Source organism: Sinocyclocheilus grahami, unplaced genomic scaffold, assembly GCF_001515645.1.
Source record: "Sinocyclocheilus grahami isolate Dianchi unplaced genomic scaffold, SAMN03320097.WGS_v1.1 scaffold7.1, whole genome shotgun sequence".
Classification (NCBI taxonomy): domain Eukaryota; kingdom Metazoa; phylum Chordata; class Actinopteri; order Cypriniformes; family Cyprinidae; genus Sinocyclocheilus; species Sinocyclocheilus grahami.
Window position 1 is genome coordinate 2208245 of NW_015505186.1, and position 15492 is coordinate 2223736.

General features: G+C 37.7%; 3 protein-coding genes across 3 annotated transcripts in view; 2 read left to right on the forward strand and 1 right to left on the reverse strand.

The window, feature by feature from the left end:
• The window catches only part of LOC107589428 (C2 domain-containing protein 2-like), a 13344-nt gene extending 9474 nt beyond the window's left edge, over positions 1-3870 (reverse strand). Inside the window, exons 1-3 of the mRNA XM_016277871.1 lie at positions 3185-3870; positions 2939-3034; positions 2566-2685 (exon numbers count right to left, since the gene is read on the reverse strand). Of these exons, the coding sequence (XP_016133357.1) occupies positions 2566-2685; positions 2939-3034; positions 3185-3454 (486 nt within the window). The 5' untranslated portion in view covers positions 3455-3870. The remainder of the gene's footprint in view (positions 1-2565; positions 2686-2938; positions 3035-3184) is intronic.
• Positions 3871-3932: 62 nt separating this feature from the next.
• Positions 3933-13270, forward strand: LOC107589776 (uncharacterized). The gene is made up of 20 exons (XM_016278309.1): positions 3933-3980; positions 5072-5211; positions 5534-5618; positions 5855-5988; positions 6111-6227; positions 7139-7262; positions 7353-7531; positions 8945-9093; positions 9195-9385; positions 9626-9734; positions 9866-10407; positions 10613-10680; positions 10827-10918; positions 11022-11216; positions 11563-11660; positions 11988-12101; positions 12228-12327; positions 12425-12491; positions 12814-12965; positions 13061-13270. Exons 1-20 carry the CDS (start codon positions 3933-3935, stop codon positions 13222-13224), a joined length of 2868 nt encoding a protein of 955 aa, XP_016133795.1. The 3' UTR covers positions 13225-13270.
• A 594-nt stretch (positions 13271-13864) lies between these two features.
• Positions 13865-15491, forward strand: LOC107589435 (transcription factor SPN1-like). The gene is made up of 6 exons (XM_016277883.1): positions 13865-13870; positions 14120-14300; positions 14398-14562; positions 14641-14722; positions 15021-15107; positions 15244-15491. Exons 1-6 carry the CDS (start codon positions 13865-13867, stop codon positions 15347-15349), a joined length of 627 nt encoding a protein of 208 aa, XP_016133369.1. The 3' UTR covers positions 15350-15491.
• Position 15492: the final 1 nt, after the last annotated feature.

Sequence of the window (15492 nt, forward strand, 5' to 3'; positions counted from 1 at the left end):
TGTGATTGGCCGAACACCGCAAGTACTCGTCGGAAATGTAACGCCCCTTACCATAATCGCGAGCTTCATCTTTCAAAATAAATGTAAAGACAGAGCCCGAAAGGGGAACAGAGTCTTGTGACAGACACAGTGATGAATATGTGTTTGCAGTACAAAAGCCACGGTTAAGACAGCTGACTTCACTGTGACGCGCGCAGACACACACACACAACGCTCTCTCTCGCGTGCGCGTGCACGCACGCACACACACACACACACACGATGCTCAAAACTCAGCATTTGAACGTTGTAACACTCCAAAGAGAAAGGAAAACTTGAAATCGCATCATATGACCCCTTTAATATATATATATATATTTTTTTATGGAAACCATGACACATTTTTCTGAATTATTTCATTTAAAACTCAGAAAAAGTATTTTACACTGTTAGAGAAACCAAGTCAAACAATTTCTAGACCTAATTTTTTTTTTTTTTACATTTTTTAATACTATGGGCTTTAAAAATGAGCTGGGCTTTTAAAAAAAAAATAATAAAAAAATAGTAGCAAATGCAATATAAAAAAGACTCCAAAGTTTAATACAAGTCATTAATAATAATACATTACAACAAACAACCAAGTACAACTATATACCATTGTTAACTTGCCGCATACAGGTATTTGTATATCATCAATTTCAGAAAAATGGTGCTTGAAAAACCAACTGAAATAAACAGCGTACAGATCTATGTTGACATAATATCAGCCATAAATTAAACAACAAATGTTGCTGCTTTATATCAGCAAGGCAGAAACACACAGCGGCCAACAACAGAATAACATAACACGGCCTACTTCAAACTCACAATAAACAAAGGGTCCAGAGCATTCACATATTCACAACAGCTCATTGAGCCGCAGGGCCCACAATACACGGAGGAATGGGCTGTCATGTCCAAGCATGACTGCTTTACATTTCTGAAGACTGAACTTGGGTGAAAAGTGGAGAAAAAAAATTACAGGATGCCAAATTCCAGTCCAATGCTCAAGTTGATTTCTAAATCACATTCTACAAAATATACAAATTCTAAAGTCAGAAGAGGGTGGATGAACTAGAAAATGTCACTTATGACCTACAGTGCAATATATACAGAAAATTCAATCTATTTCAATCTGAACCTGAAAAGATATTTGCTTACAGTACTTGTAACTCTGCCAAGAGTTGGACCCTATGGAGTCACAATAAAAGTGTTATTCCTCAACTTCATAAGTGGCTGTGAGCTCTAGAGTGCACCGACCTCTAGAACAGAAACAAAAGCCCTAAATATACTGTTGTTCAGACTACGAAGCCATTCTAACAACCACTGGGAGCTTTCCAGCAACCGGCGCTGATCAGCAGGAGAAACAGCTAGAAAATATGCAGTGACCACCTGGATTCCTCCAGAAAGAGGCTTGAATGAAAAACAGAAAATGCAACTGCTTCTAAAAAGGCCAGTATTCCGTATGTAAACTCGGCACATGTCTGGTATTCTATTTACAATCTAGCACTTGACCTGATTTGTTTGAACAAAAACAGCCCACTATGACAGAATACCACAGATCCGGGGCGGATTCTGAAGGCATACAAGGAAACGAAAGATTTAACGACAGGTTAAACGCATTTAGCCACTCAACGCACATAGGGCTAAAACGGGATCAGCACGACAATGAGGAACCGGCCAACTTATTGGTTTAAAAATAGCTGTAATGCAATTGAGTAAAGGCTGTGTGAGCTTTTAAACACAATGCATAGTCAACGACTGCAGAGCAGAAAAAGCTGCAGCTCTGAGGGCACACTGAAAGTAATTTTTACTGCCATTTGTAGCGCAATATTAAACGGACTTTCTTTGCAAGAGGTACAAGATTTTCCATGAATAATTCTAGGCAGGATGTACCAGTGAAATTTCATGTTTCTGAGGCAGAGACATATTAATGGTGATTAAAACAAAGGCAGGACATTGAGCCAGTACTCGCGACCGATGCACTTAATCTGATTCCCGTGGTGAATAAAACGGCAGAGTGAGTCACACCCCATAAATCAAAAGCATTCGGGATGGCGCATGAAACGTTACATCTCTCATGAGCACATGGGACATCTTATTCAAGAGCAAATGATCCTTACAGGTATGTGACTGTGCACATATAAAACAGTGCTATTATTAACCAAAAATATTACAAATCATTTTCAGCAACTGAAATAAAGCTGAAATCAAATAAAATATAATGTTAGAAAAAAACCTAACTTAAATTAGAAATGTTACCTTGGCAGCTAACTGAAATACATTTACATAAAAAAAATTGTTGAAACCAAAACTGATATAAAAAAAAGTAATAGAATCACAAAGAAGGAGATGCTTGTCCACTCCAAGAGAATGTTAAAAAAAACAAAAAAAAATGGATAATCTGCCTCACCATTGCCAATATTCCTGGAAGCATTTAAAGAATGACTGTCTTGTTTGACAATTTGTTATACATATGCCAAAGCGCTTGCGTTTACCCAACCATCCTCAAGTGACACTAAGAGCAGAATAAACACTCATGTTTACCTGCAGACGAAGTGGAGATATCTTCACACTGTATCTCAGGGGGGTTTCTGAAGACATTGAGCTTGGTAAAGCACTGAGAGAAAACTGCAGCTTGTTTCCAACCACCTGACACAGGACATTCTGCAAAAAGAATACAATTATGACTAAGACCAGTTTGTCACTTTAAATATCCTCATGCTTCATCAGTCATAACATAGCTAATAATCTTTCTGAATCATCAAAACGAGAAGTCTTATAACCCTATTTTGATTCAAAACATCCAAACCTAAATACAGTTCTCGTAAGCAAGCAGGGTGAGATAATAAAGTAGTATGGCAACAAATAGTTTACTCGTATAGGTTAGTGTGTATAAACGTTCAAAGAGTGACCTTACTTTTTGACTGGGTGTTTTAGTAAAGCTTGAAATCTGGTCCACGGCCAGTTCTGATGATTGAACACCATCTTCTTCAAATGTCAGCTGGATCCCACTCTAATAAGAGGAACAAAACACCCAAGGAAAACAATAAGCAAAAAAGACCACAACATTGACCTTTTTAGGAGCTTGTATGTGCTACTTTAAAAATGAAGACTAATCATAGATTTAACTGAATTAAAACAACAACAACAACAACAAACCCACCTGTGATCTACAAGCTTCTCCATTAAGGCTCCTGAACCAGGCTCTTCTCCACTGACTCTTCCAGCTTTTCAGAGACAGCACCCAGCATAAAATCCCATCGGCTTCCTCAGAATCCACATTACTGAGAGGTGTTTTCCCAACAGGAGGTTCGTTGGAAAAATACAGCACCAAGTATATAATCAAAGTGACAACAGAGGCCAGAAAGAGAGTGACCATGCAGAGCCACTGCCAGTCACTCACCCAGGAGAAAACACCCTCCATAGACGACATGATCACCGAGCCATTCACTTTAAACCCTTAACATGTTTACCATCAGCCCTACTCCTCTCCCTTCCGCATCCCAGCACAATAACGACACTTTCCTTCCTAGTATTGACTAATAAAACTCCTTCACAAACAGCAAAAATGAAAGTTCACGGTGGGTGGGTGGAAACACGCGAAAGGTGGGTTGAGGCTCGTAAATCTCACTTCAACCAGCACGACAGCGACAGACAGATGTTTTTTAACACAAAATACAATTGTTAAAATCAGATGTTTAAAATATTAGAGCATCTGCACAACTACTGACACTCTAAGTAGCATTTTTAACACGGCAGTTCACAGTAAACCGCCCGTGAATGAATCTGCGAGATTTTGACCGGAAAAATCGTCTCTTGTCGGACACAAACAGATGAAATGTTTTTCAAATATTGGCAGTTCACTGCTGGATTCTGGCGGGGACCTGCGTCTCCATGATGATCAGGGCCGGATGCCGAAGGACTGGGCCAAGGCAGGTGCTCAGGAGAACAGTCCGAAGGTGTGTGCTGATTGTTTTGATGCTGCTTTGGTTCTATGTCTATAAAATGCAGCACCAGTGCAGCCTTAAACTTTGTCTTTGTCATGACAGAGTATTTCATAATGCAGTTATCACATTTTAATTACAATTTCATAGTTTCAAACACATTTCAGGATGTTTTTATTTACATTTATATAATTATTTTAGTATAGTAGTAATTTCGTTGTTCAAATCCGATTCCAAAAAAGTTGGGACACTGTACAAATTGTGAATAAAAACAGAATGCAATGATGTGGAAGTTTCAAATTTCAATAGTTTATTCAGAATACAACATAGATGACATCAAATGTTTAAACTGAGAAAATTTATAATTTTAAGGGAAAAATAAGTTGATTTTAAATTTCATGGCATCAACATCTCAAAAGTTGGGACAAGGCCATGTTTACCACTGTGTGGCATCCCCTCTTCTTTTTATAACAGTCTGCAAACGTCTGGGGACTGAGGAGACAAGTTGCTCAAGTTTAGGAATAGGAATGTTGTCCCATTCTTGTCTAATACAGGCTTCTAGTTGCTCAACTGTCTTAGGTCTTCTTTGTCGCATCTTCCTCTTTATGATGCGCCAAATGTTTTCTATAATCTCCTTTCTGATATTGCTCCACTATTTTTCGCCGCAGCATTGGGGGAATTGGTGATCCTCTGCCCATCTTGACTTCTGAGAGACACTGCCACTCTGAGAGGCTCTTTTTATACCCAATCATGTTGCCAATTGACCTAATAAGTTGCAAATTGGTCCTCCAGCTGTTCCTTATATGTAGATTTAACGTTTCTGGCCTCTTATTGCTACCTGTCCCAACTTTTTTGGAATGTGTAGCTCTCATGAAATCCAAAATGAGCCAATATTTGGCATGACATTTCAAAATGTCTCACTTTCAACATTTGATATGTTATCTATATTCTATTGTGAATAAAATATAAGTTTATGAGATTTGTAAATGATTCCATTCCTTTTTTATTCACAATTTGTACAGTGTCCCAACTTTTTTGGAATTGGGTTTGTATATGCACCGCAGTGTAAAGGCATCATTAGACCATTTATTCTTTTTTATCTACAGATGCTTGCTTTTCTGAAGAGATGTGAGTCTCAAATGCAGAGGTTGCTGCAAACCCATCCGTCCAGGGATGCGCGTATCACCCCAACCTCCTCAAAGACACTGCTCAGCTCTCCATCCCTGCTTAAGCTTTTGCGACCTCTGTAAGATCTGCAGCTCTTCTCTGACCATTCATCTTTATCAGTCAACACTTTCTGTGTTTTAAGGCTTGAATACACGACTTTCAAAACCTTAACAGATTTGAAAACACTAGGAATAAAACACTTGACGACTTTGTAAATAGTTGCAGAGAACCAGAATGCAAATCAATGGAAAATATGTGCAAACATTGTGTAGTGTTCTCCAGCCTTTAGTTATAGTGTCATTTAGAGAAAGAGAAAGAAACAATACCTAGAACAGTGATTCAAGACTCTGATTGTACAAAAGTAAAAGTAAAGTTTTATTTGTATTTGTCCTTCTCTTTAGGGCATCTGGGCTCACTCATGAAAATAAAATAAATTGTAAGATGTCTGCCTGTGATATGATGATGCAGTGTTTTGGCTATGGAAAGGTATGCATAAACATTTTTTTCTCTCTTGCAAATATTTTGAGAAGGTTAAACCTTTATACATAAATGTTTTCATATTAACAAACATGTTCTAAATCCTAGACTACGATTATAAGGATTATAAAATGAACATTCCCCCTTTCCATTAGCATACCAAATCTACTAAACACAATGTACTTTCATGTTGACAGCTATTAATCACATTGAGCTGTTAAGATGTTGTTCTGTAATCATTACAGTTATACTCTGAGAAGCCAGAGTTGGGTCTGGGACTGGCTGCTTCTGTGCCCTTGATAAGTGACAGTGATTTAGCTCAAGCTAACGATGAGCCTCTCAATTCCTTTATGTGTGGATCTTTCATACATATGACCAAGTAAGACATTGTAATCAAGCCATGACCTTTTATTGAATATTCATGAAGTAAGAGGACAGATTTAAATGGATATACAGCATTTCCTTACAGCAAACGTAATAATTTTTTTAACTCTGCCTTAGTTACAGTTGGAAAGGATGTCGTGTCACTGTTAAAGAGCTGCATGATCAGATTTTGCAACAATATGAAGAACGCGATGGTCTCCTGGATCTACTCATTTCTGAGCAGGAGTATTGCTGGTAGGACAATGAACACTCTTTAAAAGCTGCAAAAGAGTTTGACTGTAAACATGTAAAGGACTGCTATTAATAAAACTTGATTTAGGTGATAAGTCTTTTTGTATAATTTTGTAGACAATATGAAACATTATTTGCAGTGCATTCACTTCCGTAATGTTACGTATTTCTGAGTGAAACTGAATTAAATTTGTGAATTTTATCCAATTGGATTGGATGAAACATGTTGGGATGTGATGTTACTGGTTAATATTATATTGCTATTATTATTTTTCCTGGGCCGCATAGCTGTTCATCAAAAAAATAATTTTAAAGCAGATAAAGATATCACTTTGATGAAGGATTATTAAACCTATATTATTATTTTTAGAGTTATATATTATAGAGATAATGGATTCTATGTTATTTTAGGGTTATTGAGATCCTATTGTAGTTTTTTTTCTCTTTTCGGTTTGCATTTTAAATTTAATATTTATGTTGTAGTAATTTTGTTGTTTTTAGTTTTGTCTTTTTTAATATGTCTATACATTTTTTATTCATTTGTATTTCAGGTTTAGTTTTTCAGTACATCAACTAAATAAAAATGAGACATTTTATAACATTTATTTAAATAATTAATTTTTTATTTTTATGGTTTTAGTTTTAGCTATAGTTTTAGTTACCTATAACAATAACCCTGGTTAGAATCATGCACAGTTAAACCAGTGACATTTTTCGACAGATTTATTACGGTCCATTTTAATTTAATGTTGACAGAAATGGAATACTTGAATTATGGAAAACATCACCTCAAAATGAAAATTTTATCATCATTTAATGAAGTAATTCAAAACCTTTATTATTTTTTCCTACATTGTTATTTGTTATCTAAATACACTGTGCAATAGCAATGGTTACTATTATATCCTGTGCAGTCAGCTGTCTCACCCGCACCTGCTGCTGCTGATGGCTGTGAGTATGTCCGTTGACCTGGACAGCACAAAGCTGGTCTATGAGAGAGTAAATGTGGGGTCCCTGTACAGTCTGCTGCACCAAAGGGTAATATTTGAAATTTCAAAAAGATTTATAAATGACTGAGAAGTGGCTTTATCTTAAAATGTGTTCATTGTTTATTTCCACACTCTGCAGCGGGATGAGTTTCCTCTCCTACAGCTGGTTGACCTGTTATCAGTGGTGCTACAGGTGTGTGAGGTGTTAATGTACCTGCATGGCCGATCTCTGGTGCTCCGGGCCCTTTCCTCACACACTGTACTCATTGTGCACCCTGGAATTGCCAAGGTTACGGGCCTCGGGTTCATTGTGCCCAGGTACGCCGTCCTCACTAAAGGCATATATTAAAGGGGTCATGACATGAGAAATCCTATTTGCCTTGATCTTTTGGCATATAAGAGCTGCATTACAAACCAAAAGTAAATGATTTCATAATGCTTTGTCTGGAAAGGAGCGTTTTTTTTTAATCATGTTGTCAAAACACTCACATGCAAATAGCGAGGGGGCGTTGATACGGTTTCCTATACAGTGACTTTAGCCAATCACAACAGTGGCTGATTCTTGACAAGCCTTAAAGGGGTCATATGATGCTTTTTTAAAGATCATTATTTTGTGTATTTGGTGTAACAGAATATGCTGACATGCTTTAATGTTCAAAAAACACATTATTTTTCAAATACTGTACATTATTGTAAGTCCTCTATGCCCCGCCTCTCTCAACGCTTCGTTTTCTACAAAGTCCCTCCTTCCGACAAGAGCAGTCTGCTCTGATTGGCCAGCTGACCCAGTGCATTGTGATTGGCCGAACACCGCAAGCACTCGTCGGAAATGTAACGCCCCTTACCATAATCGCGAGCTTCATCTTTCAAAATAAATGTAAAGACGTGGCAGAGTCTTAACTTTGATAAAGAATATCTCTTTGGTTTTGAGACTTTAGTCTTTGCAACTTCAGGGATCTTATCTATGCACAATCAGCTTGTAACACTCCAAAGAGAAAGGAAAACTTGAAATCGCATCATATGACCCCTTTAAAGGACCCGCCCCTTGAAGGTGCTGTATGTAAGTTTTTGACTCTACTAAAGCATAAAAATATGTTTATAATATGTTATAATAATGTAATATGTTTGCAGATATTTAAGAAACATGCTAAGTTAACATACTTGTTTATCTGAAAAACAATGCTACAGTCCTTTGAATATGTGCGTTCCGGGCCGGAATGTCGGTCTTTGTTTTGGTTTGTGAAACACGCCCACTGCCAGTTTACCCAATTGTATTTCGGCACCCCGGGTTGCCAGTTGGTGGAAAACACAGCGTATTTAATTTAATTCATGGTGTCCTCAATCTGGCAACCTGCCTGTGCCTCAAGTCTGAGGAGGAGGGGCCGGATGAAAAAAACCCTCTCCAATACCGGTAGTTTGAATTTGGACTGCAATACCTAGTTCAACCACTCGGTGTCAATCCTACATACAGCACCTTTAAAAACAGATCGTTTCAGACAGAGAGTCAGAATAGGGTTGAAAATAATAATTTTTCCACATATTTGCTTTTTTTTGTGCAAAAAAACTTTATTAACAAGTAAACCTCAAGGAACATATTCAAATAATAATAAAAAATCTTTATATATTTAAAATAACCTGAATTTAGGAAATGTGTAAATTAAATGGCTTCTATTCATAACGGACACGGTTTTTAGTTGTTTGACATGCCTTTACCCTCTTTTCCAATTGCAGTGAGGGAACGGCCCTCTACACCCCACCTCCTGTTCCTTTACCTCTCAGCCTTATCAACTGGGAAGCTCCAGAAGTGATAAGATGTAGAGCATGTACAGGAAAAGCTGATCTCTATAGTGTGTGCACCCTTATACAGGAGATCTATACAGGTACATTCATGCATGCGATGCAAACAGTAGAGCTTGTGTAATAGATCTTGTTTTGTGTTGCTAGCTTGCAAATTGTAAAGCAGTTATATTGCCTTGTACAGATGCTTTGCCATGGGGCTCCACAGACCCACGCTGGATAAAACGGTCGGTAGAAGCCGGCCAGGCTCTGATAGCAAACCCTGCCGTTCCTGAGCCTTATTACCAGTTCCTGCAGGCGGGCCTCCAGCACAGAGCCCAGCACAGGACCAGCAACCTGCACGATTTGTGCTACAATCTACGCTGTTATATAAGGGTTTGTACAATGGTCTAGTTCTGATACTCTTATCTCATAAGTATGTATCAGTGCACATGTAATATGCTTTATTTTCTGGATGTGTACTACTTTTCAAAAGTTGGTGGGTGACATGATAGAAAAATGTAAAATCAGTAAGTAAAATGATTTACGATATGTTATACAAGGTTTTTCCAGATATAGAGAGTAATATTCAGTATATCAGCATAAGAGTAAATGGTGCAATCTAATATACAACAGGAGATAAGAAGCGAGAATACAAGAAGTGGATGGAACTCATGGTCAGCTCGTCAGAGCATCCCTGGATGGAACACTGACATTAATCAGGCGAGAGAGCAGGTCAAATCTGGTGAGATTTCCATTCAGTCATGATTAGGGAACGTTTTAGAGCATAGAAAATTATCGCTTTTGTGAGAAAGTGTTAAGTACATTAATTTGATGTAATACATTCATATAGTTTGTCCTATTCTTTCCTCATAGTATATCAGCACTGCAGGACTGCAGTACACAATGTGATCCAGGAAAATCTCCTGGAAGGAATCTACAAAGAAGAAGAGGAGTCCACCACAGACACTGATGACCTCCACTGGGATATTTTGCATAGTGACGTCACTGCTTTGCAGGAATGGCCAACTACCCATCATACTCCACTTTTTGAGCCACCTTGTTCTAACTATAGTGATACAGACAAGGATCTGGCAATTAACCGCTCTATCTCAAAGCATACTGGCTCCATTGTTCTCAACCTTAAAGTGTCTCAGGTACTTCTACAGCAGGCTGAGCAGAGTCTGGATAATGTAGAAGCGGCCCAATTGGACACCCCTTGCTTTGATGAGGTGGATGCTGTGATGAAGAGGGCGCACATGGAAAAAGAGTGCAGTGATTGTGTTGGGAAGGCTGTGGGACCACCGTTTAAAAATTATATTCCCAACTGGACCATTAATGGAGATGAGGAGGTCAGTCAGTACAGCTCAGCTCAAGATGAGAGCTTCGACAGCACATCCCTTCCTAGTAGTGTAAAGGTACGTGTCACGTTTGATCAGTTTAATGTGCCCTTGCTGAATAAAAGTATTAATTTCTTGAGGAAAGAAAGAAAAAAAACTAAACTAAATGAGTGAAACATACCACCAACAGATCACCTACAAACAAAAAAGGAATAGCAATCAGTAAAGCTTAATGATTTAAATAATTTATCGAAAAAATATGAGGAAAAAGCTTCACTTACAGGAGGAGAACAGGGACTTGAAGAGAGTTGAAACAACAAAAAGAGGACAGCAACATCAAAAATCTGAGAGGTACAACAGTATAAGAGCATTAGCAGAAAAAGACTGATATAAGTCAAAAGGAGAATGATAGATGGATGGCAACAACAGGAAGGATATATATGAACAAATAGGCAAGAAGATGACAAAAAATAAGCAAATACATCTCTTTGTTTCAGGTTACATATGCAACTTGGGTTGTTGGAGACTCAGAAAGATGACACACACCAATCTCTTAAAAAACACGTCCAAACAAGACCCTCATGGACCAGTGAGAAACAACAGCCACACCATTCATTATCTTCATGTGCAATTTATGCAGTTCAAAGACTGTCTTAGAGGTGTCATGTGACTTGTTGTGTGTGTCGGTGCAGGTGAGGTTAGTGAAATGGTGGCCCTAATGACACGTGGGCGATTGGGGTCACCCTTGAGTGCTTTTGGCAGCAGTGACAGTGAGGATGTAGCAGAGCAACAGTTCCACCTACAGGACAGAAATAGTGTGAATGGCTACCAGGAATATGAGACCCAGGAAAGCACTGATCTGGAGCAACTATTCAAGAGTTTTGCCGGTAATAGAGCTGTGCCTGAAATTACTGTTAAAGGGATAGTTCACCTAAAAATTTAAATTTTGTCATCATTTACTGACCCTCATGCTGTTCACCCTCTTGCAACTGTTTGGTTACCCACATTCTTCAAAATATCTTCTTTTGTGTTCATCAGTAGAAAGAAACTCATACAGGTTGGGAACTTGGAACTTGATGACAATTTTCATTTTTTGGGTGAACTGTCCCTTTAAGATATTTCATTTAGTGTTTTATTTAGGCTCAATTCAATATTAAATTCCTTTTTTTTATATATAATAATAATAATAATTTTTTATATTTAAAAATGTGTATAAATGCTATTTAATGGCAGGTATTCAGAGTGAAAGTGAGGAGAGCACAAATTACCACACTATCAATCACACTTTTGATGTGACCAATGGAGTGCTGGAGGTGACAAGCCAAACTGAGGTGATAAACTATGACCTTTATTTATATTTGTTTTGTACCATTTCATTAATGTTTCTTTCTTTTTTTAACGAAACACAGCCACCTACATTTGCATATGAACATTCAGCATGCTTTTTTACATGTAGAATTTTTAAAGGTATAGTAACAAAAACAGTTTTTTTGTATAATAGTCTGTTTAATAAGGCCAGTGTGAGTTTAATAAATCGTCATTTAAAACTAAATCAAGATTGTTGTATGACTTAAACCTTAACATTATATGTGGACTTCTACAACAAAATGCTATAAAAATGCTAAATATGTACCCTTTAATGTATGTTATGTCACAAGGATGAGGGCAGTTCAGATGGTTTGGACTATACACAGACACAGCAATCTAGCATGTTCTACACACCCAAACATCACCTGTCCAACCACACATCATCTGGTGAAGAGCGTTCTCAGGTACAAATAGGCAATTTTAGATATTTTTTGGACACTCTTTATATAATGCAAAAAAATCAGAAGATTAGGCATATGCCTTGAAGAATAAAAGAGGTAGATTTCCTCATCCCTTGTTATGTTTTTCAGTCATTGAGCTCAGAGGATGAGTTGGACGTCACAGTGGAGGTGTGTCGACCCAGCACAACTCCAGCAGAGGGAAAACAGGCTGGTGAAAACAGTCTGAGTGGTATGTAGATCAAAACAGCCTGCAGTCATTGCATTGCCAGCTTTGTGGGTGACATATGTCTTTTTTATAACCTTTATGTCACCCTTTTTTTATCTAGAATACCAGCTTGCTCAAGAGGACTCAAAGGAGTCTGAATCCATGCACAGGTGTATTCCTACCATCAGGTACACGAAATAAAGCATCTCACACAAAGCTCAATAACAGATGATAAAATTCAGTTTATTGTAATATACATGTTCTTTTTTATTAACTGTTAAGTTTTGGGGTCAGCAGTGGAGTAATGGCTGCTGAAATTTCAGCTTTGCCATCACAGGAATACATTACTTTTTAAAATATTAACATCTTCCGGACCCCAAACTATTAAGTGGTAGTGTATTTTGTCACTTTTGTTAAATGCATTTGTATGTATATGTGTTTTGTCATTATAAATGAAATCTTCCTTTGGCTGAGTCTGTGCTCCGTGTTTTGGTAATTTTGTTCGATCAGTTGTTTGCCAGACCTCGCTGAGATTGCAGACCTCTCCAGCATATCCTGTTCACCAGCCAATCACCTAGAATGGGTGGAGTCAGCTGAAGCCCCGCCCATCCCTCTCAGCAGAGGACATCCACCCTGTAACAGCACCCCACGCAGCCCAAAAAGTAAGCTGGGAATCAGAAAAATGTAACATGAATCAAGATTCAGAATATGTTGTGTGGGTCAGTTTCGTCTAATTGTGAGCACTGTTTAATTACAGGCCATAGGACACACCTTAAAGATGTGCAGGTTGGCACTGAGCCCCTCCCTCACCTCCAGAGCTTGTTGGACACGTCACCATGGGGCAGTGCTCCATCCCATACTGTCTGCACAGAGAGTTACGCCACAGTCAGCGCAGGAGACAGCAGCACTGTCAGTCAATGAATCATGATATTTGAATAATATATTTCTGTCAACAATCATATCGGTATCGGGCAATAAATGTGACTTTTTATGTTTTCCATATCAGACCAATAAGTAAAATAGACTGATATACAGCTGACAGTTTATACTCAAATAAACACCCCAGATTGTTTACACCAGTTGGCCTAAATAATGTTAAACCTAAAATGTCTACTTAGAGCCTGATTGTTTTCAGGGTACACAGGCATTTTATTTCTATAATTTTTGTTATACTTTTGTAATTTTTTACTTACATAGTGTAAAATGTTGTCTATGTATTAAAAATAAGAATTAAAAAATAATAAAAATAAAGTTACAAATAAATACAGAAAATAATTAATAAATAAAATGTGATGCAAAAATTTAGCAATAATTAATTGATTTTGTTTCGTCATGTAATTTATTCCTTTATTTTCCTTTATTTATATTTATATATATTTATTTGATTTACTATCTATCTATCTGCCTGTCTATCGAGTGACTTTTAAGGTGGGTGTTTTTTGATAATATCTTTGACCTATATTTCAAAAGTATTAATCATTTCAGTTATTGCCCAAAATGTCAGTATCAGTGCATCTCTGATTTCTAATGTGCTTTGAAATGTCATTTTTTCTGGCATAATATGATGGTACACTCATCAAATATCTTAAGTATTATTGTTTGTTTTATGCTATTGACATCTCTTCTGTGTGTTTTCGCAGCTTGAATTCACTCAGAGCTTTTTCAGTAAAGACAACTTCTTTATATTATATACAAATGCTTGTTGTTTTGTTGTAGAAGCTTGCATCTGATAAATGTAAATGTACCATTATCTTATTTTTGCATCAATATAATCACAGCTGGAGCATTTATATTGATATCCTGATTCTCTTTTCAGACAAATGCCTCTGTGTCCAGCGTCCTGCAGTCTCCAGTAAAAATCAACATCTCTAAGGATGGAAGGGAGGAAATAGACTCTTCCTCCAGCGGTAATGCAGAGTTCAACACTGCCAGCTCTGGAGCCAGACTGTCCACTGAGACCAGCCAGGGGCCCAGTGAAGAGACAGAGCATCCTATTGGTTTGACAGTTTGTTGTTCATTGCAATCATTTTTAAAAACGTAATAATGTATTTGCCATGATGTGAGAATCAAACTGTTTGATTGTGTTTCCTGCAGAGAATAATGATGTGGGTGAGAAGGGAGAGGAGGTAGGTGATGATGACCCGTCAGACTCTGAACGTCAATGGGAGCAAGAGTCCTCTGATGAAAAGGTGTTTGATGATGAAGACATTGCAGAGAAGATGGAAGGATGTGAGGGTGAAAACCCATGTCAGATACATGGTAAGACAGATCTACAGTAGGGCTGGGTTTTTATTAACTTAAATGAGGAATTGAAGTAATGTGCTTCTGTATTTTCAGACCATCATCCAGACCGCAACTCTGCTGATAATGCAAGCTCTCAGAAAAGAGATAAGAGTCACAGCCTTGATGAAACTGAGAGGTAAAACCCCCAATACTTTGCCGTAGTAAAGGGATTTAATTTACTGGTTGTAAACTTTGACACAGTGATGACAAAAAAAAGAAAAAGTGACATATATCAGTGAAATGGCTTTTATTAACATTTAGAATAGTCTATTGTCTACAGCTGTAAGGAATTTATGGGGTGGATGTTTTTTATATTTTAACTGAAAAATTTGTTCATTTTTTAGATCCATGTTAGTAGGTTCTATTTGTTTTTTCCTCTCTTAAAACTTAAATTAAGTTGCTTCTACTTTGAAATGGCTTATGAAATCTTGCAGGGCAAGCTCCACCCTTGATGAGGATCTACAGAGAATGTTTTTGGAAAGAGCCACAGAGCAGAGAAACCTTAGAGACCCAGGGTCCCTGTGAGTGCTGAAGCTCCATGTTTTTCTGTGCAAACACAAAAACTAGCCTAGGATTTTTATAAATAGGATTAAATATGTCTTCTGAATGATATTTTACTCTTAAATTATGTCAAACATTAATCTGTGCTTGGTCTAGCTTGTCTGACATAAAAGGAGATGGGGATGTGAGAGAGGACTTGTGTTGTCCAGAAGGGGACTACATAGAGACAGCAGCAGGTACGTGGATAGAAGTCTTTTTCTAGTCTCCTTTCAAGGGTTAGTACAGACTACCCTTTTCAGCAAACATTGTGATGGTTTTTTTGTGGGCGGAGCTTAGGTGGAGGCAAAAAGATTCCACTGACTGCTTCTCTAACACTAGCTATCAAGATTTTATCAATGACTGGAG

Bases quoted from the DNA above. Each gene is read 5' to 3' on its own strand.
- LOC107589776 (XM_016278309.1), top strand. From the start codon at position 3,933: ATGCCGAAGGACTGGGCCAAGGCAGGTGCTCAGGAGAACAGTCCGAAG. The intron at 5,212-5,533 runs GTAAGATCTGCA...CCTTCTCTTTAG, and splicing joins CTTAAGCTTTTGCGACCTCT to GGCATCTGGGCTCACTCATG. The intron at 7,532-8,944 runs GTACGCCGTCCT...TTCCAATTGCAG, and splicing joins CTCGGGTTCATTGTGCCCAG to TGAGGGAACGGCCCTCTACA.
- LOC107589435 (XM_016277883.1), top strand. The intron at 14,563-14,640 runs GTAAGACAGATC...CTGTATTTTCAG, and splicing joins AAACCCATGTCAGATACATG to ACCATCATCCAGACCGCAAC. The intron at 15,108-15,243 runs GTGAGTGCTGAA...TGCTTGGTCTAG, and splicing joins CTTAGAGACCCAGGGTCCCT to CTTGTCTGACATAAAAGGAG.